This window comes from Gallinula chloropus (genome assembly GCF_964237585.1).
Source record: "Gallinula chloropus genome assembly, chromosome: 14".
NCBI classification, from domain to species: domain Eukaryota; kingdom Metazoa; phylum Chordata; class Aves; order Gruiformes; family Rallidae; genus Gallinula; species Gallinula chloropus.
This window is the reverse complement of record NC_140099.1, coordinates 6404240-6431234: the sequence shown is the minus strand read 5'-3', so window position 1 is coordinate 6431234 and position 26995 is coordinate 6404240. Positions and strand designations below refer to the sequence as shown.

The 26995-nt window shown below is 45.1% G+C and overlaps 1 protein-coding gene across 1 annotated transcript in view; it reads left to right on the top strand.

Moving 5' to 3' along the window:
- Positions 1-26995, top strand: part of CEP170B (centrosomal protein 170B) — a gene marked incomplete at its 5' end in the record, with an annotated part of 54454 nt that overhangs the window by 25496 nt on the left and 1963 nt on the right. Inside the window, 13 exons of the mRNA XM_084270448.1 lie at positions 1327-1428; positions 2535-3011; positions 5264-5326; positions 6197-6954; positions 8805-8993; positions 9162-9270; positions 10712-12490; positions 17177-17426; positions 19526-19685; positions 23332-23370; positions 23927-24070; positions 25651-25739; positions 26280-26373. Of these exons, the coding sequence (XP_084126574.1) occupies positions 1327-1428; positions 2535-3011; positions 5264-5326; positions 6197-6954; positions 8805-8993; positions 9162-9270; positions 10712-12490; positions 17177-17426; positions 19526-19685; positions 23332-23370; positions 23927-24070; positions 25651-25739; positions 26280-26373 (4253 nt within the window). The remainder of the gene's footprint in view (positions 1-1326; positions 1429-2534; positions 3012-5263; positions 5327-6196; positions 6955-8804; positions 8994-9161; positions 9271-10711; positions 12491-17176; positions 17427-19525; positions 19686-23331; positions 23371-23926; positions 24071-25650; positions 25740-26279; positions 26374-26995) is intronic.

Genomic DNA, 26995 nt, shown 5'->3' with positions numbered 1-26995 from the left:
GGCCATTGGGTCAGTGTAGCTTTAGAAACATAAAGCTTAGTAGTATAAAATCAGCCTTCTCTTTTCTTTGAGTTATTTAATTCCCCTTCCTCTCCTGCTTCCCTCATGCTAACGACTACTTTCTGCCATGTCTCTATTAAAGTAGGGAATGCAGAACTGCAGGGCTGTTTGAGGGCTGCGTTGCACAGAGCTGAGTGTGGTTTTAAAGCCAGCAGCAGCTGGCAGTAGAAGCCTGGCTATGGCTCTGCAGCTGGATCTGGGGTTTAAGACATGGGTGGTAAAGCATGTGGTGATGGCTGTTATGGGCAGAGGCAGAAACAGCTAACAGAGCTGGAGCTTAACCTCAGCCCCTTACTTACCCTTCTGTGTCTCTCACCTCTAGATGAAAGAACAAAAGCTGTGTTGTTTCTCTGAAACTATTAAAAAACATAGTATTAACAACTATACCACAGGTAAATTGAGCTATATTCTTTTGACTTGTTGAATAAACATCAGCAGCTGCCCAAGGCACTGCCAAAACACAATCTTGTTTTGTGGAAGACGAAACCAGAAGCAGTGGATCAGCTCCTTTGGGTACCCTTTGTTGCAATGAAGTCTTGACCTTTCAGTAAGTGCTCTTTGAGCAGAGAAAATTATTAAAGTCTGGCTCTTCTAGGGGAAGCTTTTCCATGAGAAGTCTTGCAGTGACTCTGGAATCCGCTTGGTTTACTTTAGGCTTTTGAGAGCAAGAGTTTACTTCTTTATGTATGTGTAAGGAGATGGTTTTATAATTTTCCCTCGATTTGTAACACTTCAAGAATTTCCTGTTGTGGACTGTGTGTCACTTAGAGTAGGAGTGGTGAAGAGTTGGAAGAAAATCCCTGACTTCTTAACATCTGAATATGTGGTGGGGCAAGAAAGGGCAGAGTTAAAGTCTTGCCAGGACAAAAGTCTGATTTTCACCTGAATTGCACGTGAGTTACAGATAATTTTGTGGTTAGCACTTCTCAATCTGTCCTGCCAAAAGTCTTCCACTTCCTGTGAGGAATTGAGGCAAGAGAGGGAGAAAAGCCAGTATTTGGGAACTGCAGCTATGAAAGACAGCGAAGGGAGATGGAGTCAGCATCTTGCAGCAGAATGTAAGAAGGAAAAAAAAAGAGGGGAAGAAGAAAAGCCTGAACATACTTATTATCGTGTGTAACTTGCTGCTGTTATAACTGCAGTGGAACAGGTACATGGTCTCATCTGACCCTGCTGGGGTTTAGCTTCTTGGCATGAGGTTGACTTCTGTGAACCCAGTAAACTGCTATTTTCTATGTCAAATGCATTTGCTTATCCTCTTCCTAGAAACCAACACTTACCGCACCCCTCTTTATGGGCAGCCCTCCTGGTGGGGGGAAGATGATGCAAACAACAAGGAGGACAGAAGGCAAGAGGAACATTACTCAGGTAACAGATCAGATTTGGGATGGGAGAAGATTTGGGGAGGCACAAAATTTTCTGCACACTTTTGGTCTTTACTATGTGAAGCTTCCAGGCTTTGATTGCCACGTCTTTTGTGCTCACACTTACACGTTCCTGTGTGTGGATTGCTGCTGCTGGGACCAGAATAATGGAAAATTTAAATGTTTCACCTAAAACATTTGAACATTAGAAACAGCAATTGTGGAATTGTTCAGTATAGATGATAAAGGCCTCGTTAAGCTTGTGTTAGATCTAGTTAAACACCAGTGCTGCATCTGTGATGGTAAGCAGCTCACCTGAATAAACCATCCACTGTGCCTCCCAGGAGTTTCCTATCTTTTCCTATCTAAGAGGATCTTTGAGAGCTGATGCTGTCACTGGGTTTGATTGATGTGGAAGCAATCTGTTTCTCACCTCCATCATCCTTGGAAGCCATTTGGTCTTACCACTCCTGTTGTTATGAATCTGTATGCATGGAAGATGCATCTTTTTTCACTTGGGCAGTAAGCCTGACATTTATATCAAGCGTGTGCTTTGCTGCATAAGGATTTTTTTTATTTCAGTGCACATACAGTGTATCTGTTCTCTAGCAAAGAGGGGTTGTGAATAGCAGCCCTCCTAAGAGGTTGAAATAAAGTACATGACCCTGTAGCCAAGGCTGCAAAACATGATTTTATCCCAGATGATGTAACAGTTAGGTGTTGATCCAGACAAGACCATACCTGTGTTCAGCTTTGCACACTCAAGTTTTTCCTTTGGATGGTAGAAAGGTGTGTAAGTGAATTCAGCAGAGTGAAACAGGATGCTTTCCTTCCACATCAGCCCAAACATACAACGATGTTAAAATACCACCAGCCACGTAGGCTCTGCCAAATCATACAACGGAGCATGTGTATGTGCACTCAGCTCTCTTTGGGGAGCAGTGGGAGAAAGGACAAAGTAAATATAGCAAATGTTGGTCAGACCACAGCAGTGGAATAGGCACCAATTTCAGTGGTGAGGCCAGAGTACAAAGCTTGTACTATTTCTTTAGTTTAGGTAATATTAACTTTTTATCACCTCTTTATTTTTTTTTCCTTCTCCTTTTGTAGAAAGATCAAAAGAGATAACCCAACATGAAGAGGAACTGAATGGTAATATTTCTGCTTATAGAGATGCCCAAGAACAGTCTGTGTTTGCCTTCCGGAGAGAGCCAAGTTACTTTGAGATTCCAACTAAAGAATTTCAACAGCCATCCAAATCTCCAGAAACACAGGTCCATGAGATCCCAACAAAAGATGTTGATGCTGTAGTAGCCCCTGTTGTACAGAGTCATGCCTCTTTTACCATTGAGTTTGATGATGGTACCCCTGGTAAAATAAAGATAAAAGACCACGTAACTAAATTTTCGCTCAGACAGAGAAGACCATATTCTAAGGAGCCAGCTCACACAGAAGTGATGTCAGCAGAGAGCAAAGTGGCTGACTGGCTTGTCCAGAATGACCCAAGCTTGATGAGACGTCAGTCTCCAGGAGATGATGTGTACAGTACAAAGAGTGACCTCCCAGTTCATGTGAGGACACTTAAAGGTGAGTGTATGTCTTGTCATGTGGACATGGTTCTCTGTTGGCTGTGCAAATGCAGCATAATAAAGGGGGAACCCCCTTCTCCTATCAAGGAGAACTGGACTTAATTATATCTGCTTCAGATTTGCAAGATGAAGAATATTTCTTTAATGACTGTTAATGGTTTTTAATCTGGCTAGCAGGCTTTTCACCTGGCCCTCAAGTCATGTGTGATGCTGGCCTGGGGACACTCTGATCTAGTTCCTCTACATTTATAATGCCAGCTCAGCAGTAACAGTGATTGAAAAAGGAATTTTGATTTTTAAATGTCTAAAATTATTTCTGTATAGTCAGGCAGGCTGGTAAATACAGATATTTCAGTGGATTTTCTTCTCTTGGCTTCTAGCTGAAGGAATTACTTTTCTTTTGAGCTGTAGTCCAGAAGAGGCTAAGTGTGATCATCCTCATGGCTGTAATGACCAGAGGTCATAACACAGAAACTGGTGCTAGAGTAGAGATATGCATGATCACCAATAGAGGAAGTTGTTGTGCCTGTGAAAGAAGGTTTCTTTTCTTAAACTAAAGCTCCTCTGAAATCCTGCTCTGTTCAAAAACTTTAGGTTTCATGGACCTGTGACCTGTTAAGCACGTCACTGTGAGGAATTCTTTGGGGATTTTCAGAGGTCTGAAGTGTAGCTTGGAGCCCAGTTCTTAGTGCAGCTGGTGTGACCTGCATGATTCTCACGTACTTTTGGATATATTTTGTAAGATTCAGGCTTGCTCAGTTGTCTGTCTTGGGCTGTGCTCTGTACAGCGAGGAGGAGGCCACCGATTCCTGCTTTCTCACTGCTTCTCTCGCTGCCTTGCAGGCCTCTGGAAAAGCTGCTCTTTTGAATGGCAGCTTTAACTGATGCAGTCATATTGAAGGTTACCAGATGTACTTGTTCTTGAGGTCCTTTTTGAAGGACAGCAACACCTCATTTTCCCTTAAAGATGTATTTGTTTGGTCCTTGTTGGCGGGGGGGGGGGGGGGGGGGATCTCATAATACGAAGCATTTTGCCCATTGCGCCTCCAGCTTGCTGTTTTGTGTAGTTCTCTGAGAAGTCTCTACAGTCAAAAAGGTCTCACATATCCAGCCCTGGGGTTTGACTAGGCATGGAAATTGAACTGATTTGTTGTCATTGCTTATTTCTAGCTCTTCCCAATGAGGGATAATGTTGAGGGGCCCCAGCTGATTATTTTGGGTCTTATTTTCAGTCTACTGTGACTGTGCCTTGGCATTGGGGTTTGGCAGGGTTTTTGTCTATTATGATACTGGATTTTGTTGACTCACTGGAGAATATTGTCAGGGATAGAAGTGTACTTCAGTAGTTCTGCTCTTTCCTCTTGGAGAAAACTAGAGAGTCAGGCAGCTGCTGGTCATCCTAGGATTTTCCTGAACATTGCACAGGCAAACTAGACTGGCTGCACTTGCCTCTTTACAGACTAGAAGGCCTGGGGAAGAAAAATAAGGTAATCTAATGCATAATTGGCATATCAAGAAATCAACACTTTGGACATTTGATTAAAATGTGTGGTGTTGGTGGCCTTGAGGAGTTTACCCGCCTCTGCGTTGGCAGAGGACAGGGAGTCACTTATCTGCGATAGCTGTGTAACGTGTTCTTCTAGCAGGGCTAATTCTGAAGATGTCTTGGAGGCTGCCTACAGGTTTAGGGGCTGCCTACAGGTTTGGGTCTTCAGGATCAGAGAAGCCCACTGTCAGGGTTCCTTAGTAATGTTTGTCCTTTTCAGGAGCAATGTGGTGAATGTAAAGCCTGGTATCAGTACGAGAGAATTTGGGTCTTAGCAGCTTGAGGGAGTGTGTGTGGTGTTCTGCTGGGACATCCATGGCCACAGTGGGTGTTTTTACTTGTGTCCTCACTGTTTTGCATGCAGCAGAGTTCTTAGCCAAGACCCTTTAATTTAAGAACTTTCCCTTCCGAGGACGAAGCTTATCAGCCCTTGGGGCCCAATGCAAAGTGTGCTGGCTTCCTTCATGAGGGTGTTAGGAAACTCTTCAGAGGACTGACTCCTGGGTTGAATGGATCTTGTATTAAATTCTAATCTTTCACAGCTAACTCGAGGTAATAAATGGTCTTCACCCATGTGTCTGGAGAACTTGCAAAGTAGGTTTGAGCAGTTTTCCTTTCAAACACGTGGTATTTTAGCCAGTATATCTTGCTGCATATTACAGTCTAGAGCGCAGAGACCTCTTTCCCCGTTCTCCCGATGACAGGTTCCTGGTCGTTGACTGAATCGTGTTGTGTGCCTTCACACCCGTTTCCTTCTCCAAAAAAAGGTTTGTTTTTTTTTTGTTTTACTTTCAACTTTTTGTTTTACTTCAGCTTGCTTTCTGAGAGTCCTGAGCTAAGGCACTGGGGGGGCAGAGAATTACTGATACACAGAGAGGGTTGTAAAGACGGTTGTCGCTAACATACATGAAAATAATTGTAAACTTATTTAAGCTTAGTGAACTCTTAGTAATGATTTAACCTTTGTTTGGCTGGTGATAGGATGGTGTAACGAATGGAGCTGTCCTTGTGTGATTATTAAACCTCCAGAGAAGTAAAGAATCGTGCCAATTCTCTTTTCTGTTAGCCTCTGCTTTATTTCCCCCTTTTGGGGGTGGAGAACGTGGGTGCTCAGGGGTGCATGCACTCGATACACATTGATGTGGTCCCTCATCATGGGAGTTTGGTTTTATGGGATGCAGTGCACGGGGTTTATTTATCGATCCTACAGAGATATTTCTGCTCTGTAACAGAGAATCTAATGATCTTGGACTACAGTAATTGGGCAGAACGGTAAAATAATCTCATCTTTTTTATTTTAATGGAAAAAAGAAAGAAACAAAACACAAGGTATCTAAACCAATCAGCTTTACAAAATCAGAAACCCTTGGGGTTGAAATGATTTCTTGAATTGTTTTTTAAAAGCTTGATGGCCAAGCACTTGTGAAAAGCGTGGTCAGGAGAGAGCTGCCTTCTCTTTTATTTCCTCTGATGGAATGCAGTCCCTATACCGCAGCAGATGTCTTCGGAGTTGTTTAATCCTATAGGATTATTTTTCTTCTTTTAACTGAAATGAGAAATTTGAAGTGGGAGGTAATGAGAGGGCCAGAGCAACTAGGAGTACAAAAGTAAAATCTACATACATACCTTGTTTCCAGGCAATAGGCACGAGGACGGGACACAGAGCGACTCCGAAGACCCCGTGGCACCCAAGGCAGAGAAGGAGACGACGACAGGCAGCGAACGGGCGACGGAGCAAACCAGGCTGCAGCGCCAGATGAGGCGTGATCCCCACGAGATGCTGCACAACAAGCAGGCCTTCGTCATCGAGTTCTTCGAGGACACGCCGCGGAAGAAGCGGTCGCAGTCCTTCACGCACAGCGCTCACTCCTCCCAGAGCGACACCGATCCAGGGCTGAAGACCAAGGTTGAGAAGCGCAAGAACGCACTGCCAGCGGAGAAGCTGGGAAATGCGGTACCGCCATCCCACGTCGGGGCCCAGGCTGGGAAACCCAGTAACAGCTCCTCTGCGACCCAGAGAACTAGCTCCTTCAAGAGGGAGAAGACAGAGGATCGGATCAACTCCTCATCCTCCTCTGCTTCCAGAGCCAAAACTTACGGGAGCGTTGGAAGGAAGTCTAAAATGGCTCAGGATTTTATGGCTGAGTATTTGCGGGAGACTGCTCAGTCTGGGAAGCCGAGCACTGAGAAACCAGCACCTTTGCCTGTGCCAGTAGCTCCACGAGTGGTTATATTGTCAGAACCAGAACCTGCCTCTGCTCCACCTCCAGAGGTGAAGGCTGCCCAGGGCAGGAGGAATGATGAGGAAGACAGTGTGAGTGAGACAGGCACATACACCATTGAGACGGAGTCGCAAGATAAAGAGGTGGAGGAAGCACGAAAAATGATAGATCAGGTAAATGCTGTTTTCCTATGCTTGGTCTGAGGGCTGAAGGCTTGGTCTCCTGTACCTTGTGCTGGAGGGCCTAGCTTCGTTAGCTGTTGCCATGAATGACTCCCTTTTGAACTGGGTGTAGCAGCATTTATGGGTAGGGGTGGGAAGTCATCCTGGGTGACCTGTGTTAAGGATAGGCCCCAACAAATTGCAAGGCTGGTCTTTAAAGAACCCTAACAAAGCAGCAGAACTACAAACAAACAACAACAACAGCAAAGTGCAAGAAGACAACGTAAACTCGGAGCAAAAGTTGCCTTGTTTCCAAAATGGGATTTGGATGCAAAAGCTCCAGTGCGGGCTTGCCATCTGTTTATTCTGCAGCAGCAGCTGGCCAAGGGCTGGTGCTCCTCATCCCTCACAAGCCCTGATGCTGGGTGGTTCTGTGTTTGGCTGCTCCTGGTTAGGAAGGGAGTGCTTGCTGGCAGGGCAAGTGGCAGCTAGTTGATATAGCGAAGGGTGTGGTTTAGGGCAGAGGCAATCCTAGATGGATCTATATTTGCTTGGGTTTTGCAAAGTGAGTGATAGCCTGAAAACAAAACCCCAGAAATGAGGGAGAGGCTTAAAAAAAAACCCCACCCAACTAAACAGCCAGAGGGCAAACTAAAGTTTGGCTGATTTTCAGGTTTAACTTTCATCTGTGATCTACTATGAAAACAAAACTGGCAAGTTGCTATGAAAATTTAATGAAGTGTAGGCAGGAAGATGGTGAGGTTTAAGGGAAGCCTTAATTGAACCTGGCTGTAGAGTTTTGTATGCAGTGTTCTGTGAGCCTGGATCTAGCTTCTCTCTTTTTTTTTTCTAATTTATTACAGTTGTTCCTTACATCTTGTTTGAAATGCGATCAGAAGCTTTCAGGGCAGGGTGTGTAAGCTGCAGCCAGGCCCTAGGCCTGACATTGGATGGTTCTGATGGGGAAGTATGAGGAAAAATGCCACTAAAATACAATTATTTCTGGGAAATGGTCTCGGCAGCCACGTGACTTGGGCAGGTGAGCTGGCCAAGTTCTGCCTCTGACAGCCATAGTGCAGTGCTACTTGAACAACAACTAATGACAACCTCAGTGTTTCTGTCAAGGAAGAAAGATGATGTGAATTCTGGACTTGCTGTGAGGTTGATGTAACTCTATATTCCCCCACCATTGTGTGCACACTTGTTTTTAATAGAAGTGAGAGTGGAGAACTTTTGGGGTGTCTCTGCCCAGCCTAGGTACTGTCCATGGTGGCATCTTGTTGTGAACTACCTATAGTCAGGGCAGAGAAACAAGGCCTTCAGAGGCATGGATCCTTGTCACCTCCCTGGGAAAGCCTGTTTGTTTCCAGAGGGAATCTGGCCAGCTAGCTGAGACACCCACCCCTCTCTGAGGTGCGTCCTTTCCCAGCTCCTAGCAGTGCAGGGTTCCTTTGCTTGGCCCACTTGGTGCTACATACAGTCTATGAAGGAATCTGGACATGGAGCTCTCCCAGCTTTTTCTAATTCTCTGTGAAAATACCTGGTAGTGAGCTTTCCTGACACCCTAAGTTTCTGATCTGCCAAGGGACTCCTTTTCAGTGAAAGTTACTACTGCTGAAGGCGACACACGGAAATAACGAGGGTGAGAGAAAAGGTGGGTGTGAGTGGGAATCGATGAGTAAGTGTATCTAAAGCTGCTACTGTGGAGTAGAGAGAAAAATTATTTCATTTGCCTGGAAGTGGTGGCAAGAGTTTCTGTCCCTTTGGAATGATAGTTTGTGTGTGATTAATGCTTTGGATTTTGGACTAATATTTTCCTGTTTTCTTGTTTGTTCATCTTTCCCATTCAAACACTTTTTCAGGTTTTTGGTGTTCTTGAGTCGCCTGAATTTTCTAGAATCTCTTCAGCCTTTAGACCAGTAATTAAAGGTGAAAAAGATGACTCCAGTTCTCATCAGCATCTAATCAATGAAAATGGCACTAGTCAGAAGTCACCCTTGCTCCAGGCATTTCCCTCAAAAGCCGTCAGTGGGTCTGAGGCTGATGCGCAGGTACGGGCAGTCCAGGTGGACTTGCTGGGATGGGGAGGTATAGATGGGTTCCCTGTCTGGGTGGAAATGTCATGTGCAGATTGATTTGCATTTTGAGAAGACTGAGAGATTTTTGCAGCTAGGTTTACAAACCATCTTTCTGACACTGCCTTCCCTACCTCATTGTAGATGTCTGCAACGTCTCAAGGGAGTCAGAAGTGGGTGTCTAGGTGGGCAAGCCTTGCGGACAGTTATGCTGACTCTGGATCTGTCTCTGGGCAGGGTGATGGAGGTGCAGGTAAGACTCATCCTGACACTACTTTTTGAAAGTGGCTGAATGTAAGCCAAGGTGATATGAAAGGCAGGAATTAAGGGTTTCTGTGCGTCTGGCTGTGGCTTATTTTCAGTAGCTTGTTTTGTTAGCTAATGTGTTTGGGAATGAGAAGGACAGACTGAATCGTTCCCAGCGGAGGAAAGATGAAGAGAGACTCTGGTTTGCATTTCAGAGCCATCCAATAAGTTCTTAAATATTATGTTTGACGTGACTAAAGGGCACCTGGGAAGGAGAAAGATTGTAAGGGCCTTGGGTGTTAACTAGCCCCAAGTAGTGATTCTTTAGACTGCTTTATGATGCCAGATGAAAGCCCTTTGCAAGTTGTCTTGGCTTTAATTGCTGACTTGTGTTCTTTATTTTGTGTGCTTTACCTGTGTCTGGCTGTGCTGAGAATTTTAGGCTGCTGTGGGGTTTGGTGTCCAATGGCAGGTTTGAAGTGTAGTGATCAGTGTAGAAAACTGGGTGTGGAGGGGAGAAGGGGAGCAGGAGATCATACTCCCATTGTATCTGGGAAGACAGTTTGCAGGCCCTGTGGTCCTGTGTGTAACAAAGGGAGAAGTGTGCTTTGTTGGCTTTTTCACACATTTTCAACTTTTTTTTTTGGTTGGAAGTATCTACATGCCATCAACACCTATAGATAGGTTCACAAAGGATTAGAAAGATCCTTTGTTTTGAAGGTCAGTGCCATTGTTTTCATACTGTGTGAGAACCTGACTCCTGGAGTGCTTGAAATATTACCATAGTCAAATAACCAGTTATCCAGGTATTTAAAGGTTATATCAGATATGAAGTCCTGATCAGCAGCAAGCAAGAAGTGAAAGTTCTCTTTCTATGAAGTGTCTGTACTGATAAGCCCACCCATGCTGGTGAGCTGTAATTCAGAGCCTCTTTGTTGTTATAGGGTCTTTCTCCTGAGACTTTGCTGTGGGATCATGTGAGAACTTGTACTGTGAGAAACACCATTGATTTAGTCAAATGAGCTGTGTTGTGTAGAATGGCACTTAAAACTCTGAATTGATTTGTCTTGGTGCTTTTCATCTCCTTCTCAAGACCTGATTCATGGTAGATGGATGCTAGCAATGCTGTTAACCTGCCATCGGGGTTGGAGGCCACCTCTACTGAGAGATATATTATGGGAAAATTAATCTGAAATCTTGAGAGAGTGAAGGTGTTGAGCACTCCTATCCAGCAAAGGAGTTGTGTACAATTTTGCCTAAAGTGTATTGACAAACCTGAGGGACTGAGCAGAGCTAGGTCCTGGTGATGTTAATATTACATGAAAGCTTAGTTCTAAGCATGTCTCTTCTGAGTAATTTTGTGGACTTGCACTTTGCAGGATCAAGCTCTTCCTAAATAAACAGGAGGTATAGCTGTACAAAAATTGATTCTTATCCTCTTTATTCAGAAAGCAATGCAGCCCCAAAACCTGGGGAACCAGAAAACGCTGTGCCCTCGAGAACAAGGCGCCTTCTTCCCCAACTCCCACCAAGTGATAAATCAGACAGCCCCACGCCTGCAGTCCTGGTCTGCCAGGAGTCCTACTCAGAGGTTACCAAAAGAACCATCGTGAAGGACCACTGCGTGGAAGCCTATGGCGATCCCAATGGCCGGCTCCTCATCCAGGAAGATTTGGACCCAGACAGCCTCAGTGATGCCAGCAGATCTGATGATGGCTTCAGCATGGAAAAAGGCAAAAAATACAAAGAGAACCATAAAATGCTAGAGCAGATGGGGGAAGAAACTAAATCAGAGAGCCGACAGCCAGGAGCCTCCCGGGTCTCAAACGTGAAAGCCGTAAGTGAGGCGGTTTCTACTTCGTTCTACATTGGTGATGACAGCAACGATGTGGGGATTCCCTCAAAGCTCTCTCTGAGCGTGTCCCATGCTCGAGCAGACAAAGACAGCAAGGATCAGGAGTTTTCCTTCAAGTCTGCTGGCACGCCAGTTCCTGGAAAGCCAACGGTCAAAGATGTTAGTGCTTACATTAACGCAGCAGGAAAAGTGGTTATTTCTCTTCACCAGAGTCTTCCGCAAGATCAGGAAAATGTGACAGGAAAGGAAGTATCATCCTTTGTTAGGCAGGAAAGTTTTACCAAAGATAAATCAAGCAGTGGTGTTCCTCAAAATAAACTCCCACATATTTCAAGTCACCCTCTGCTTAAAGATTTAGAGGCTGTTCGGTCAACTCGCATGGACTTTGGTCAGGAGACTCATCTTCTCCTCAAGGACACTGAAACTGCCTTGGCAGCACTGGAAGCCAAATTACTTGGTCAAAACCAACAGCTGGAGCCCTCAGAAACTGCTGGTCAACTGGAAGACTCCTTGTCAGGCGACTCAGACGTGGACACTGCCAGCACAGTCAGCTTGGTGAGCGGCAAGAATGTCCCAGTGAGTGCCCCAAAACGCAAAGCAGTCGCAAGCTTGCAGAAGGAGAAGTCTTCCTCCACACCGTCCATCCAGGACCAGTGTGTGCAGCCCAGCGCTCGGGACAGGCTGACGGAGAAGCGGAAAACCCAAGCGCCGGAGGCACAGAACCGCACAGAGGCCACCAAACGCTTCCAGATGAAGCGGAGCGCTGGGGCTCGAGGCTCTCTCGACTTCACAGATGATGAAAGAAGTTCCAGCCTGCCCTACTTGCCGGTCCCTGACGCAGTTGTGTCTGACCACGAACACTCTGTGGCACGGCCGGTTCCCAGAAGGAAACCTTTTACTCAGCCCACCAAGGAAGACAACAGCAAAACCAGCTCTAATGTGCAGAAAATCCAGCAAGTTCTCACCCGCTCAAACAGCTTATCCACCCCCCGGCCCACAAGGGCCTCAAAGCTACGTCGTGCCCGGCTGGGAGATGCTTCAGACAACGAATGCGTTGATACTGAGAAAACAGCCTCCAACCCTGAAGCCACCACTCCAGGCCAGAAACAGTCCACAGAGACAAAGAAGCTCTCCAGGCTGGACATCCTTGCCATGCCAAGGAAACGGGCAGGTTCATTTACAGTGCCCAGTGACTCCGAAACAGCACAGTCGAGAACAGGGTTTTCGGGCCGGAGTGTGGAGTCCTATCGGAAGACGGGTGTTTCAGACGTCAGGGCTGCGGCAAGGAAAACTGCTGCTGCGGCTGCTGCCTCTGTGAAGCAGCCTTTCAGCAGGACCCGCTCAAGCAGCGTCAAGTATTCCACTTCATCCAGTAAGTGCTCGTGCTTTGTTTCCCCCCCTTGTTGCCCTCTTTCTGATTTATAGGCTGCACGTGGTTGCTAAGGATTGGTACCTCAGTAGTGCGAAGCTGCATTGGTGAGTACAAGTCTGCATTCACAGGCGGTATGGACGTTGAGATTTCCTGTGGGTTTGGAGACAGCAGAGCATCTCTCCTACCCAGTGAGATATTACTGGGGTGTTGTCTGTGAGGATATTGCAAATAGCTATTTTTCTTTCTTTTTTTTTTCCCCTTTTCTGTTTTTTTTCAGTGACTTTGTTTTTTGAACAACCAGCTGCCATTTGACAGAAGCGTGTTTGCCATTTTTTTGATAAAAAGTAGAATTTAATGCTGCAAGAAATTCTGTTCAGTTTTTCTTTGACTTCTAAGATTCAAAGTTTGCTTTGTGTTGATGACAGCTGATGTCCAAGGTGACAGGTTTGAAGGCATCTGAAGCAGGAGAACAAGAAATAAGTGTCCCTGTGTTGTGAGGGCTGTTCCATTGTTCTTTCTGTAAATGCAAATGTGATGTAAATGTGGAAGTGACACTGCACATTGATTGTCCTGAGAGATTCCCACGACTATGTGTTCTCATTCACTTTTGCTGTAGGGAAGGCAAGTGCACAGTTGTGTTTTCCATGAGGTGGGAGATCTGGGGGCTGTCTCGCCCTGTAGCTGTGTACTCAATAGACCCTTGAAATACCAAAGCGGATCATAAAATTGTTTAGGTTGGAAAATACCTTTAAAATCAAGTTCAATTGTTAACCTGTCACTGCCAAGTCCACCACTAAACTGTATCCTTAAATACCACATCTGCACATTTTCTAAATGCCTTCAGGGATAGGGACACAACCACTTCCCTAGGCAGCCTGTTCCAGTGCTTGGCAATCCTTTTGGTGAAGAAATTTTTCCTAATGCCCAATCTGAACCTCTCCTGGCACAGCTTGAGGCCATTTCCTGTTGTCCTATTGCTTGTTACATGAGAGAAGAGAGCAACACCCACCTGGCTACACTCTCCTTTAAGTAGTTGTAGAGAGCAGCGATAAGGTCTCCCCTCAGCCTCCAGGCTTCCCGTTCCCTCAGCCACTCCTTCTAAGACTTGTGCTTGACACCCTTCACCAGCTTTGTTGCCCTTTTTCAGACAGGCTCCAGCACCTCAATTTCTTGTAGTGAGCCACCCAAAACTGAATACAATACTCGAGATGTGGCATCACCAGTGCCAAGTACAGGGGGACAATCTCTTCCCTGGTCTGGCTGGCCACGCTGTTTCTGATACAAGCCAGGATGCTGTTGTCCTTCTTGTCCGCCTGGGCACACTGCTGGCTCATATTCAGACAGCTGCCAACTGACACTCCCAGGTGCTTCTCCACCAGGCAACTTTCCAGCCACTCTTCTGCAAGCCTGTAGTGTTGCATGGGGTTGTTGTGACCCAAGTGCAGGACGTGGCACTGAGCCTTGTTGAACCTCATACAATTGGCCTTGGCCCATCAATCCAGCTAGTCCAGATCCCTCTGTAGAGCTTCTCCACCTTCAAGCAGATCAACACTCTTTTCCAACTTGGTGTCATCTGCAAACTTATTGAGGGTGCACTCCAATCCACTCATTCAGGTCATCAATAAAGATATTATAAGACAACTAGCCCCAGTACTGAGCCCTGAGAAACACCACTTGTCACTGGCCACCCACTGGATTTAACTCCATTCACACAACTCTCTTTGTGCCTGGTTGTCCAGCTGTTTGGTTTACCCAGCCTGGTCGAGCCACAAGCACACAGTTTCTCCAGGAGTACGCTGTGGAAAATTGTCCAAGTCTTTTCTGAAGTCTGGGTAAACAGCACCCACAGCCTTTTCCCATCCTCTAAGTGTGTCGCTTTGTCATAGAAGGAGATGAGGTTTTTCGAGCAGGATCTGCCTTTCATGACCCCATGCTGACAGGGTCTGATCACCTGGTTGTCCTATACGTGCCATGTGATGGCACTCAGGATGATCTGCTCCATAACTCTTCCTTGGCACTGAGGTCAGACTGACAGACCTGTAGCTCCCTAGATTCTCTGGCCCTTCTTGTAGATGGGCATCACACTGGCTAACCTCCAGTCAACTGGAACCTCCCTGGTTAGCCAGGACTGTTGATAAATGGTGCACATTTGCTTGGTGAGCACCTCTGCCAGCTCCCCCAGTACCTCAGCTAATCATACTGAAATCAGCCTTTAATTAAGAGATGGAGACAATGCAGATGACAGCTCTAAGGTGGTAATTGGTAATCACAGATTGTCCCCAACACCTTTGGTCTAGCTCCTGGTCTGTGCCTGTAGTCCTTGACCTACAGTGGGTGTGGCAAACTAATTCTGTTTGCTTAGCTTTTTAGGAAGGACTGTGTGTCTGTGTGTGGCGGGGGGGGGGGTAGTGGGACAGGAAGAACCCCTTTGGCTGGGTTTCTCAGACCTGTTGGAGGTGATGCTATTTTCAGCAGATCTGTGATTTTGTAAGAGGTCTGTGAGTTCTGGATGTGTCCTTGTGTATTTTTATACAGTTGAAATAATTATTCTTGCAGGATTCACTTTTATTGCATGCTAAAATGTTATTTGCTGCTTGTTTTGATTTGGGTTTCGTGCATCCAGCTTCCCTTTTATTTTAATGATTATTTTTTTCTCACGCATTTTTATACGCATGTAAATCAGAATGTGATGAGCTAAAAGAGTATGTGCAGTCTCTTATCTTGCCTTCTTTTGAGATGATGCTATTAATGACTTCTTGTTAAACAATAACAAATTTCAAGCAAAATAATGTGGCCAGAGTTTTCCAAACAGGAGCCACTCTCTGTTACTCCCTCTGCCTTTGGACCACAGACTTCAAATCATTTGGAGAGAAATGATAAGTGTTGGCCAGTTCGTGGTTTAAATGAATTGGTTTTTGATTTCCAGAGCTCTGTAGCAGCATGCTAACACCCTTCTTTCTGCATAGTTGCAGCAGATGATGCTAATCCTTTCTCTGAATTAGTTGCTCTTAAAATACTAACCTCCTAATTCCTTGATAGGATTGTGGACCTTGCACAAGCTCTAAGTATACTAGTGTACTTCATGCTTCCTTGTGCTGTACCAAGTGTGTGATGCATGTTTCTGTACTAATGCTATTATACATCTAGTAAATCAACACCTAGCACCCTGTTCCTGAAGCAGCAGTGAAACACTGATAAACTGAACTCTTGCACTGTGCCATCAAGACATTTTTTAGCTTGATAAAAAAGCATTGAGTGTCAAGCCTTGGGAATAAGGAGGCAGATGTAGCTGATGTATTGAAGGACTTCTTAAAGTGTTTAGCTACCACAGTAGCTTCCAGCTCTCCCAGTGGGAGAAAGTTAACCTTGCTAACAGAGGAACAGAACGAACTATCTGGCCTTGGGACAAGAAATGCCAGTGGATTGTTCGGCCATCTGAAGTAACTTTATGTGAAACCCACAGATAACATCAGCATAATCCAAGTTACCAGTTCTGAAAGCTAAGGGCTGGTCTTCCCTGCTCCTCTGTGTACACGATTTGTTTACTCAGTGTAATTTGAATGGTACGGAGGGAGCTGATTCTGGTTCCCCTTGGCATACAGGGATGGAAAATCAGGCTCTTCATTTTAAAATTGTTAATGACAGGGAGATCTCTTGATTCTAAATCTGTGTTTAAAAAAAAATAGACAATCTCTACTGATGGAATATGAGCAAATTTATTTTTCCTGCATATCTCAAGACATTTATGTAGCTTATAGTTGAGGAATACTAGGAATGATTTTTTCACAATACAGTAATTAACTATAGTTTCTACCTGGATGTGCCAGATTTGTTATTTTTATTTGTATCATCTCTGAATCTGGCTTAATTTGCTTGCAGTGTTGCAGTGTTATGACAATCTTGGTGACACAATGAAGCTTTTAGGTGTTGCAGTTCTAAATGACTGTGCTGCTTCCATGTTTGTTGGGTCTTCATTCTTCAAGGAAGAAGGGAATGATCCATAGAGAACGTAGTGAGGCAGTAAAAAACCCAGGAGCCCAGTTTTCAAATAAGGGCATCTCAATGCTTCCTGTGCAAGGAGGACATGGGTGTCTACAGATCTGCAGAACCAGTTGGGATAAGTGGGCAGCTTCCTCGTGGCTCCAGGGGTTGGAGCTGGTCCTGGCTGTGTGAACGCTCTTTCTTGTAGAGTGTCATTCATGGTGAATTGTGAGGCAGGAGTTGAATGTGGGAGTGGACTCTTGCAAATAACACCAAGCACCATAGTCTGTTCTTCACTCAAACCCCCTCCTTTTGCTTGTACTTGCAGCTAATTGGCAGGGCTTGAAAATTGGGCTCTTGAGAAAAGGACTTCTGTGGGACTGTGAGGAGTCTGAAACGTGTGCTACTTATACACAGAGCTTCTGTGCATGGAAAGCCAAGTCTGTGGTAATCACTACATTGGAGTTGTTAGCAGAGTCATCTTGCTTTTCCATTGGAATTGCCCACACCAAATTTCTGTAGTGAATCAGAGCCATAGGAGGGCTCAACTTTGAAATAAGCTCTGAGAATGGGCTGTTTAACTTAAAATCTGCACAGAAACTCTCCTTTCCTTGTGTTCTTGGGCTAGTTTTGTGTTACCTTTTTGCCCTTTTGTAGTTAATCTTTACTACTTTCCTCGTCTGAAACCAATTCATTTTTTATAAGCATCAAGGCGGAGACAGCAGGGTTCAGATTACACTTCTACTTCGGAGGAGGAGTATGGCTCAAATCACAGCTCCCCTAAACACAAACGCTCCCATACTTCAACAGCCACACAAACACCAAGGATACGTGGCTCTGGGCTGAGCAAGCAGAAGCACAACGGCAGAGAAACGGACGAGGATGAAGATTTTGATGACCACCCCGACCCCTACAACTTCATGGCCCAAACGGCAGAGATAGCAGAGATAGCCAGGTGAGGTGGGGCTTTGTGCATCGACCCACGTGCTGAAAATGGGTTGTTTTCTGTGGTGTTCTAAACAAATGCAGGTGTGGAGGTAGAAGGAGAGGCAGTCTCTCCTGTTGTGCTCCCCATCTCCTTTATATCTGAACATTGGCTTTACAGCCTCTGCCAAAACAGGGCTGGTTGTACTTTCTGGCTAGAAAATGCCAGGGCATGGGGAAGTGAGGTTGTACCATGGCTTGTTTCTTGTTCAAGCTGTGGATGGGTATTCTCTTTTAGCTCTAAGTCCAAAGATGTAACTGTCTGTACCTGCTGATCTCTGTTTCCTGCTGGAAGCCACTGTGTGTGCATGAACCGGTTGGTATGAACTGTCCTAATTCTCTGCAGAGGAAGTCAAATGGATTAGTGAAGACTGAACATGTAAACTTGTTGAAATTGCTTTGCCTGAAGCTGGTGAGGGAGCAGCAGGCAGTCACTGTGGGACAGAAACCTCTGTACTTGGCACAGTTGCATCCAAACAAGAATGTCTGTCTGGACTCTGTGTATAAATGAGTTGTTGCTGAGCTTGATGTCCCTGGATACGGGACCTGTTGTATACTGGTGGTCTGGTGGTTGCCTGGAGGACCTCGGCAGTAAAGCAAATAGATTCTTTTTTTAAACAGTGGCATTTTAGGTTTGACATCTCTAATATGCAACTGCATTATGCCAACTTTCCAGAAATACTGGTCTTCCATTGTACTGCCCGTTCTTGAAATACTTTCAATTGCCAAAGCCGTCTTTCTGTCTGCTTTTGGTCAGCGTTTCCAGCTCGTGCTTGAAAAATCAGAAGGGATTTTCTCACTTGAACATTGCTGCCAGGCTGCTGGAAAGTGTGTCAGCCTTCAAACCAGGCTGCATTACCTGCGCTGCACGAAGCCTGCGTGTGGGAGACGCTGGTTTCCCTTCCAGCAGCGTTCCTGGCGCGGGAGAGCGCGTGGAGTTGCAGCAGCTATAAATAACCGGCTGCGTCAGGCCGGTCTGGCGCTGCACATTGCAGGGCTGGGTCACTCAGTCTGCTTTGTAATTGCAGTCTTGATTTCCGTTGCTGCTCCCAAATTAACTGGGAGGGGTTTAGAGGAGTCAGAGAGAGTTAAAAGGGAAAATGCCACTTGTTTATAGTAAGTGAATCATATAATGGATGTGTTTGGTGACAGCAGGGATGGGGGCACCTTAGGCAGGCAGAGGAAACTGCTCTTTATTAGTTCACTTACGTGTTTTCGAGGAAACATTTTGATGAAGTGACAGTCTTATTACATTGCTTGGTTTTTTAATTTAAGTATCTTTCAGATGAAGCTGGCTAGCTGGAAGATTTTTTTTTTCTTAGGACCTTTTCTCTTAAGTTACCCCAGCAGCCACTCTTGAAGTGGGCTTTTTTAACCTCTGCTAGCAACCATCAGAGACTTCAAAACTCTTTTTGAGATCCAGAGCAAATAGACCGGAATGGTGCAATTGCTGAGTGTTAACTGGATACCTGTCAAGAGCCTTGAAGTTTCAAGATTTGGTTTCTGAAAACCAGATCCCTCTGCGCTTACCCTGGTAATACCCGCAGCCCTTCTGAAGAACGTGGAGACACACTTTGATTTACAGTCTATAAACCACAAAGGAGAAGTAAAGAAAGTTTGAAATTTTATTATTTAAGTAATAAAGAAGAAAACCTTTCCTTATGTGGCTTTTAAATGGGAAAGAAAGAAGTCTCAAGAAGAAAAAGTGGTTGTGTTCTATTAATTTATTTTTTTTTTAAAGTAGAGTGCATGGGTGGGGGAGCAATAATCTAGCACTTCTTTATGGATTTTCTCCAGTGCTTTCTGATAGCAGGCACTCACTAGAATTTGCTTGTTACCAAATCTCTGCTTTAAAGCTGGGTGTGGAAGAGGAGTGGATTTACTTTGTTCCTCTTGTATGTAGCCAGAGTATTCTTTAGCACCCTGCCAAGGCACCCCAAAACCCCTGCTTTCCCTAGCCTCTGCAGAGGTTATAAATAGAAACATTTGGTGGGTGCTGCTCCTTTTATATTTTATGAGGCTTGTTGTATTGTGTGTCCTAACGGCTCATCTGCATGTCCTGTGCTTCAGACTCAGCCAGACCTTGGTGAAGGATGTGGCCATCCTTGCTCGAGAGATTCACGATGTTGCTGGAGATGGGGACTCACAGAGTTCATCAGGGACAGGACCAAGCACCTCCCTCAGCTCTGTGCCCAACACTCCTGCTTCCACCATATCAGCGAGAGAAGAGGTAAGTTCCCAAAGGACAGAACCCTCTGCTTCTTGAATGTGAGCAAGTGTGGGGGGTATGGTTACAGTGGGACTCCTCAGTTGCAGCAGTAATGCTGCAGCATTAAAAAAGCCTCACACCCTGTTCCCCTATAAAGCTCCAGCAGAAAGACTGACTGCAGTCTGTTTAGGGTACATCTTATTTTACCTGCTCTTGTGCCACAACCAGCTTTGCAAGAGGTGGGAGTAGCCTTCGTGGGTCAGGAGCTATAACTGGGTCTGGGCAGGTTTGGCTTTTGTTGGGGGCATCCTTACTGTGCCTCCAGGAAGGGCCAAATGTCAAAATGTGATATTCCTCATATTATTTCTTAAGGATCTCATGGCCTCTAGTCAGACTTTGGTGCCTGAAGTTTCCATCTGAGGAATATGGTGGCATATGGGCGTGCTGTGCTGCTGTATCAGGAAGCCTTAACCTCTCTTGTTTCAGACAAGGTAGTGGCTGTGTGCTGTGGCTACATGCCCTGTATCAGCTGTATATTTTGTACCTCTTCTGTATTTTGACCTTTCTGCCAGGGCTATTGAAACACTGTGCAGATGCTTCTGGTATCCTTTCCTGCCATGTCTGTATTGATGGGCATGGGCAGGGGCTCTGGAGGGTCACCAGGAGGCTCCATCTGCTAAAGCAAAATTGCTTTTGCTGTTTTTTAAATCCAAATTCCCTCCTGGCTACCACCAGCATGGGATTAAACATACACACAACTCTCTTCATCTGCTGTTCAGATGGGCCTGTTGGCCCTCTATTGTCTTTGAGTGTTGTGAGAATTACAGTATTGTTGCCCTAAGCAGGGTTCAAAGCTGAGGACCAAAACTGTTACCCTGACAAGAGAGTAGTTGGAGGCCCTGTGACCCTGCGGTGTTCAACACAACGAGCAAAGCAGAACTGTAGGAAGATGCCCAGAAGATCAGGCGAGTGTGGCTGCACTTATATTAAACTGAGGTCAGCTGCAGCCTGCTCAGGGAGCTGGGGCTGTTGGGAGCCACAGTGCACAAATGCTTCACAGTAACTTCAGGCTCTGGGATAAAGAGTTTTATTGCTTTGTTTCCATGCAAGTGCCACACCTGCAAAACTGCCTTTGTACTATTCTTTTGGAACAGTTAAAGTGATAAATCTACCTTACTGCTCTCTTCCAAGTGAAATGTTTGCCATGGGTTGGTAATGACCAGTACTCAGCACCCCCTTCCTTCCAGAAAGTCATCAGATCTGCTTTTTTGTTGAGTGCAGCTGAAGAGTACAGCCATAAGTCAGCTCACACAGAGGCATGTCCTTTGCTGCTGGAGGAAGAACACCTGCAAAACACAGCATTTCTACTCCATGCAAAGTTATGAGCTGCAGCACACGTGGCTGTGATGCTGATTGGTAGGATTGCAAAGCCAGGATTGCTCAGCCCCAGGCGAATTGGGGATGTGCCCCTCAGCCCCCTCGCAGGAGAGCACATACAGGGCTGTGTCGTGCTGCAGGTAACACTGCTGGCACTACTTGCTGCCAGAGACCTGTTTGAGACCTTGCAGTGGTGTGAATGAAGAAGTACTGATAGGAGCCTATGAAGACAAACCAGGAGCCATAACCTTAGGTGTGTTCAGCCTGTGGTGAAAACCATAAAGGCTTTTAACTAGCCTCACTCCACTGTGCGTCAGTGGAGCTGTCCCATGTTAGTGATGGCCAGGAACAGGTTAAATCAGCAGAGCTTTCTGTGATGTGAAGACATAGAGCTAAATCCTGACTAGCTTGGGATCCTGAACTGTTCATCTTGGGGTTGATGTTATGAATGGCATAGAAACTGATAAGGGTTAATATACATGCCTCACGTCTTTGGAACTGGGCTCAGCATCAGTAGACACACTTTCCCCAGCCTGGGTGCTGCTGAATCTGTGCTAAAATAATTACTCTGGCTAAATGCAGGGAAGTTGTTAGAAATTATCTGAGGATCAGTGTGTGTGATGCTAAGCACTGTGAACTTTGTGAGTATTTATTAAACAACTTTGTGTCGAATATTCTAAGAAAGGTTGCAGTGATGAGAAATAGCTGCTGTAGCTATAGTAGGGAACATCTGATAAAAGGAACTATATGAATAAGAAATGTTTTCTTCATGTGACTGTCTCCTACTGCTCAGGCAGTGTTGTGTCCTGTTCTGCTAGCTCTTGATTTTCTGCTCCTAAATTTTATACCTATTCTAATAAAGTGGGGGAAAATGCAGGAAAAATAAGTACTGATGCTAGAACCACTTTTGAGAGGTTAATGCTGTACCAGATGCTTCACTTTAGACCAGTGTGTGGCACAGCATTTCTCAGCTTCTTATGAATTGCTTTTTCAATTACTTTTATTGGGAAGCTTGGTTAAAGATTACAGTTGTGAGAGTTCTTTAAAAGTAAAGGTTTAAACCTCAAGCTCCATCTTACTCTTCAAGTTCTGTTCTTCCAGGTCCAGCGCTGCCTTGGATGTTTGCCAGGAAGGCTTTCAGTTCCCCCAGTGAATGTTTAGGGTGGTTTTGTTTGTTTTCATAGCCTCAGCTGTATAGTTTATAATAACCTAGATTCTTGGCATACTGAGCTGAGTACTGCTACAAATTAAGCAAAAAACCCATCCAAACAAACCAAAAAAAGAGTTCAGCAAGGGTGAAACATTCACAATTCCTGTTTACCAAAGCCTGGGGTTGTTTGGGATGCCTTGGGCTGTGGGTTTACAGGTTTTGCAGGACCCAGCTTTCTGCAGAGCAGTCAGACTGGAAGCTCAGCTGCTGCAAGTGGGTCACCCCAAATTACTGGCTGCTTGTGCACAGAAGTGTGAAATTCTGCATGAAATTCTTTTGGTTGGTCTTTCAGGTTTTGGGTTTGTTTTTTTTTCCAAAGTTGATACAGCAAAAACTTAAGAGCCCAATTATTTCTGTTAAGCTGTTGTTTCATGTACTCAGTAAGAGTGTTGGTGTGATGGGAAGAAATTCATACAGGCATGACAGAGCAGAAAGCAGCAGAGACCAGCTCCCACAGGGATCTCTGGGTGATGGGGGGAGCAGGTGCTGTCCTTACTGTGTTTTCAGCTGGTTGTGCTGAGAACTGCTGCACTGCAGGAATATCTCACTTCCTCTCACGCTGTTTCAACTCTGCAAGCAGCCTGACTTACTGTTTCTGCACTTCATGAAAGGATGCTTAAAAAAAGAGCAGCTTAGCTGAACATTTTGGCTGTTGTGCCCCTGTACCATAGTACCCTGTACCTTCTGCCTGTGTATAACCCAAGTGCTGTTGCATAGAGTGTGGGGAGCCTGGACCTTGGATGGCACATGGTTTCCTCCCAAGAGCTGTGTGCTTTGCCAACCAAAGAGCCTCCTGGGCTGTATGTTTAGCCCTTTCTCTGTGCTTGGAGGGCTGCTGGTTTCCACTCAGCAGTTTGGAAGTAATTGGGAAGCTGCCCAAGTCTGCCTTTGCAGAGCGAGTTGGTGACCAGGACCTCCATGGGCTTCAGTGCATGTGGTGGGTGGGCATCAAGTGCTGGTCCTCAGGAATGCGCTTTTGGGGATGTCAACCCAAAATAACCCTGAACCATGTGTTCTCTTTGATACTTGCTGTCCCAGTCATTCACTGGCATTGATCTCTTTGTTTCTGTTTTAACACAGATTGCTCGTAGATCTTTTCGGCTGGCATATCCATCTCAGGTGCACTTTCCATCCCATTATTTTTGTATCTCTGTCATGTCACTGTTATTTTCTTTCCCTTCTTTTAGAGTTTTTGTGTGTGTCAGTCAACCGAACAGGAGTTGGTGTCTTGCCTTTTCTGTTCTTCCTGTTAATTATTTGCATTATCAGTGGGTTTTGTATTGCTTTTTCATCTCTTCCATGTGTTACTAAGTGTTTTCAGATTAATTTTAGTGTGGTATTGATAGAGTTAAATGTTAAACCTGGGAAAACAGGGCCTTTTAAAGTTTTAACCTAAGTTCAAAAAAGGCAAAGATGTACTTTTCAAATTTGTGTTCCAGTTTCAAAATTATAAAGTGGAACAGCCCCAGTGAGTTTTGTAGGATGACTCCAGTGGGTAGATGCTTGCAGGGTTGGGGTCTGGTAATTTGCTTAGGAACCCATACCTGTCTGAACAAGACTTATATGAATCAGTGTTCCTCTGGGGCTTGCCTGAAAGTCTGCAATACCTGCAGTGAGTGCCTGTGTGTCTCCTTCCCTACTAATTTTTAATGACTCATTACTCATTATTTCCAAGTTGGTGCAGCACATTCCAGAAGCAAGTCTGAACTACCAGAAAGTGCCTCCGGGATCAGTGGAACTGAAGGATTTTGACCAAAATATGAATGACAATAGAGAAGAGGATCCATCAAGAAAAACAAGGACAAGAAACCGTGAGGAGGCAGGCCACCTTTTACTTTACTTTATCTATGACAGTGCTTTAAGCAGTGTGTGTATAGCTGTGCTTTCTAAGCTGCCAAAGGAAGCTATTTTAAAAAAAAAGGAAAAAAGGAACTTCTGAAAAGCCCTGACCTGTAGGGATACAAAGTGTTTAAAAAAAGAAAAAGAAAAAAAGGGGAACAGAATCAGTCTTCTTGCCAGTGCTGCCTGGAAGTTTCCTCTCTCATGTAAAACTCTGTTAAAGCCTGAGGCTTGGTGACATGTTGTTTGGGAGGAGATGTTCTGTGTCAGACCCCGCTTAGGCCTTTTACTGCTCATTTAAAGAAAAGCACAGAGCCCTCAACTTTGAAATCTGTAGCCTCAGTAGTTTGATGGCAAGAAATTACAGCGTGCAAACAGTTGCTCCTAATCAGTAAAGGCACCTTATTTTTCTGCAATGGGCATGCTGGTGAGAGCTGCCATAGAGCAGCAGTGGCAGGATTTGGCCTTTGGGACCTTTTGAGGAGCGTCTGCAGCTGTGCTGTGCTGTGCAGACAGCAAGCCACTTGTTCTGCATTGCTCCCTCCAGCCTGTGCCATTTCAAGCAGCTGTTCTGGGGTGAGAGAGATGGGTAACCTGGAGATTACAGGGATGATGCTTATGTGAGGGTAAGGAAGCTGTTGGAGTTGAGGGCTGTAACAGGGTGGTGGTAAGCAGAGGCCCAGGCTGCTGATGGAGCACCCAGATGTTGCTTCTCTTTGCATTCTGCCTGCTGGCTCCAGTTGAGCAGGAGCTGGGGCAGAGGCCAGAGGTGAGAACTGGGCTCCAGCATGGTCACTGGTGCTCTGGAGGGAGGTGTGTGACTCAGGCTGACAGGGCAGGGGGACGATGGAGGGATGACAGACGGACAGACGGGACACCCTGGCTGAGCCACAGGTGTGCTGATCCTGTCCTGTGCCTGACTTGAAGCAATCCCTTGCTGCCCTCCAGAGACATGCCAAGGTTCAGAGTGCCCCAGCTGATGTGGGCTTTCCTGGCAAAGGCCTCAGGGCTCTTCAGAACCACAAGACTTGATTATTTTGTTGTTGTTGTTGTTTTTAATAAAGCAGAATGTAATATGGTGTAAGTACATGGTTGTGAAGGTGGCTTGAGCTCTCATAAACCACATTAGGTGTTTTTGGTTAGACTGCTTGTGTGATTTCTTGCATTGTGATTTGGCTTTTGGGATGGTGGGGGGTTTTTTTGGGGGGCGGGGTGGAGGGGAGGAGTGGTGCCTGTGAGGCTTGGAAAGCCTTAAACTTTTTCTTTCAGAAATGCTTAAATAATTACCTTACTGCAAACAACTCTCTGCTCTCCTCAAGGGGAGGAAGAAAAAGAAAACCACAACCAAAAAGACCCAACAAACCACAACAAAAAACCAAGTTAGCATTAATCCTTTTGCCAAAGTGCTGCAACAAAGCTGCATGTCATCTTAATCTCCCTGAAGCTTCAAATATCATCCCATCAATGGAGATGTTTGTGGAGATCATTTACTGTAAAAATGTCCAGTCTTATAGTATGCCTCTTCTGCTAAAAGTTTTCTGATCTGCCCTTGTATTTCAGGTAATCTTTGACAATCTGATGCTGAACCCAGTGTCCCAGTTATCACACACAATTCGTGAAAATACAGAAAACCTAGCTGAAAAAATGAAGTAAGTAATTTTTTAGCCCTGGCCTGAGATGTTGACTTGCTGCTGAGTTTGTTGGCTTGCTGCTTGTGGAAGGTAATCTTTTTATCAAGATGCTGGGAATCTAGATATAGGAAACTGTGTGTGCAGTGGATGAAAGGTAACATGATTATCTCTTTTTCTCATACGTTTAGCCTTGGGAATTTTAATGCTGGGTTTGTAATGCCTGTTGGTATCTTTGCTAATTCTTTGCGCAGGCAGCATTTCAAAGTAGAAAATGTGTTCTGTTGGTGGATTGCATCCTCCTTCCTCCCCTGTCTCAAGGCTCTTAGAAACCCTGCAGGTCACCGAGGCTTGTGAAGGCTCTTCAAAGCCTGTTGTGACTCTAGAAGGCATCAGTTAGGGAAGGACTTTGGATTGTTCCTAAATCAGCTGAAAGATGCTTTGCTTTGTTCAGTCACTAATCCACTAATCTCCTTTGTTGCCACATCTTGTGATAATTAAGTCTTTTAAACAAGAGGCTTTTGGATGGTGATTTTAAGACTGTGCTTTTTTGTGCTGCAGGATTCTGTTTCAAAACTCGGAAAGGACATGGGAGGAGATGGAGGCCAAAATTAATTCAGAAAATGAAGTGCCAATTCTGAAGACATCAAACAAGGTAAGACTGTGCAAACAAGTGAAATACTGAAGGCTTGCACCCTTGTCAGCTTTGCAAGAAACAAAAATAACAAACCCTGGCCCTTCTCAAATCCATCTCTGAAAATTTTAGTCTGTTTGCATGTGTTGAACTGTAGGGATTTGTTGCTGTTTGAAGTGTGACAAAGGGAGTTCCTCCAGCTGTTGTGTATCACCAAAATCTTTCCGTCTCCCTTTGTGATTCAATTTCAAAGGCCCAGTCCCTTAACTTAGGTTTAAGTTTGGGGTTATTAGGACTCATTTAAACATCTACCAAAAGCATCACATAACGTGTGGTTGCCACAGCTTCAGTTGTAGACAAGTGTTTCTTGTGAATGTTTTTCCTCACCCATAACAGCTTGATAACAGGGCAATAAAAAAGCTTCGGCCCTAGGAGGGTGGTTGTGCTCTCATGACCTCTCACAGTCGTTTATGGGGACTGCCAGTAGGGATTTAAGTACAAGAATAGACCCAGCAGATATGGTTAATGCTAAACATAGGTATAACTGTGCAGGACTTGTGTAGCTCGCTGCTACAGTCGTATATATGTGGCCAATTGCTTTGTCTGATCTAGGAGTTTGCAAACATCTTCATGTGTATGGTAT